This window comes from Mandrillus leucophaeus, unplaced genomic scaffold, assembly GCF_000951045.1.
Source record: "Mandrillus leucophaeus isolate KB7577 unplaced genomic scaffold, Mleu.le_1.0 Scaffold214, whole genome shotgun sequence".
Lineage (NCBI taxonomy): Eukaryota > Metazoa > Chordata > Mammalia > Primates > Cercopithecidae > Mandrillus > Mandrillus leucophaeus.
In genome coordinates, this window is record NW_012102188.1 from 3,743,445 (window position 1) to 3,745,725 (window position 2,281).

The window sequence follows — 2,281 nt, forward strand, 5'->3', positions numbered from 1 at the left end:
GGAGGCAGAGCTTGCAGTGAGCCGAGATTGTGACACTGCACTCCAGCCTGGGCGACATAGTAAGACTCTGTCTCAAAAAAAAAAAAAGAAAAGCAAAGCAGTATTTCTCACCATCAGGAATCTAATATAAAGATCAAGATGTTATGGATGCATCTGCAATGTGAATTTTTAAACTTGGGTGCCTGTGTATGGAGGACCAAGAAAACCAAACTGGCGGTTTTCATGGTGGCCAGGTTCGCTGATCTCACCTTAATTTGCTCCATGAGGATTGCATTGGTTGCTTCTGTTTCCCGAAGCAGGCCGTTTAAGTGATCTGCACTTTTTGTGGTGGAACTGAGTTTCTGAACCAATTCTTCTTTGGTAAATTCGGCATGCCATAATGGAGGCTCTGCAAGATGTTCCAAGAATTAATTTTCAAAATCACAGATACAGATGAAGATTCTAAATGAGAAAACATCTAAATATAAATATCTTACTATGTGATATTTTATAGGTCTGCTTTCTTTGCCATTCATCTATTCAACATACCTTGATCAACAGATTATATTGTAGGTGACACAAGTAAAACAGTATCTCTGTTGTAAAGCATGTAATCTAACTGAATATAAGCCCTATAAGTCCCAGTTCTGAAATTTGTCAGAACTGTGTTTATAGGCAGTTTTATTACACATTTTCTTCCCATCTATGAATATTCCAAGACTTTATGTCATTTCACTTATAATGAGGAAAGCATGAACATTTACTGGTCACGTATCATGTACCCTCATAAGAATCTTCTATCAGGTGGGGTAGGTATCATTATTCAAACTTTATAGACGATGAAACAGGCTCACAGATGACAGGTAATTTTGGCAGGAATCACAAAGTCAAATCGGCTTCTGCAGTCTGCTGCTGCTCTATCACGATGCCTCCATGTCACCACTACTAACTTTGCCTGAAGGAACCATGACTTGCAATTTCTACCCCACATAGTCAGTGACCATGAATACAAATGACCCTTACTCCAGGTGATCCTGAAGTTTCAGGAAGATGACAAACAGATTCCCCCTAAATTTTGATACTGATCATAGGCAAGAATAAAATATACCACAACATCACTACAAAAATTTAGCATTACTTCACCAAGAGGAATAAACTGAAACTGTCAGTTTCTTGGAAGGGTGAGAAGATAGTTTATCCTGCTTTCTAATACCCACCACCTATTTGTGACTATAAACTTCCCACCACTTATTTATGGTTCAAACCTAGGGCAAGAGCTAGCATTTTATTTTAAAAAAGATTTGTTTTGTAATTTTCCCATTTGGACAGTGTGATGGTTAATGCTGGGTGTCAACTTGATTGGATTAAAGGATGCAACGTATTAATCCTGAGTGTGTCTGTGAGGGTGTTGCCAAAGGAGATTAACATTTGAGTCAGTGGGCTGGGGAAGGCAGACCCACCCTTAATCTGGTAGGTACCATTTAATCAGCTGCCAGCGAACATAAAGCAGGCAGAAAAACGTGAAAAGGTGAGACTGGCCTAGCCTCCCAGCCTACATCTTTCTCCTGTGCTGGATGCTTCCTGCCCTTGAACATCAGACTCTTAGTTCTTCAGTTTTGGAACTTGGACTGGCTCTTGTTGCTCCTCAGCCTGCAGACGGCCTAGTGATCGTGTAAGGTAATACTTAATAAGCATCCATCTGTCCATCCAATTAGTTCTGTCCCTCTAGAGAACCCTAATACAAACAGGTAGGGGAATACTGAAATAAGTTTTATTGAAGCAGCCCAAAAAAGCATATGTAACTTAGAGTAATAGTAATTAAATAAGACAAAGAAATTAAATAAGAAAAACATATTTAGATAGAGTAACATACCAAGTTTAGTTTCGGGAGAATTAAGCAGCTGCTCTAAAGACTGTGTATATGTGCTGGCGGAAGACACGGACTCAGTATCAGTTGTCTCCATGCCTTCTCCCTCTTCCCGGGTTACAGTGTGCATGTCTAGAAGTGGGAGGTCTGTGTTTCTCCTTTCTCGAAGGTTCTTCGAAGATTGTTGAGAGGAAACTGGGCCTATTAGATTTTTTTTTAAAGGTTAAGTGTGAGATTGTTCAAAATCTATTGATTCGACCTTACAGAGATACACAATAAAATGAAAATATCAAATGATAAGAGCAGAGGAATTAAGTAACTATAAGACAAGTGAAAGGTACATGAAGAATTGCTAAAACATTTCTTAAAATTTAGTTATCAAGGCTGGGCGTGGTTGCTCACACCTGTAATCCTAGCACTTTGGGAGGCTGAGGC

General features: G+C 39.4%; 1 protein-coding gene across 1 annotated transcript in view; it reads right to left on the bottom strand.

Annotated features, from left to right (window-relative positions):
- The window catches only part of GCC2 (GRIP and coiled-coil domain containing 2), an 82,176-nt gene that overhangs the window by 14,129 nt on the left and 65,766 nt on the right, over positions 1-2,281 (bottom strand). The window contains exons 19-20 of the mRNA XM_011980557.1: positions 1,853-2,047; positions 249-388 (exon numbers count right to left, since the gene is read on the bottom strand). Coding sequence (XP_011835947.1) covers positions 249-388; positions 1,853-2,047 — 335 coding nt within the window. The remainder of the gene's footprint in view (positions 1-248; positions 389-1,852; positions 2,048-2,281) is intronic.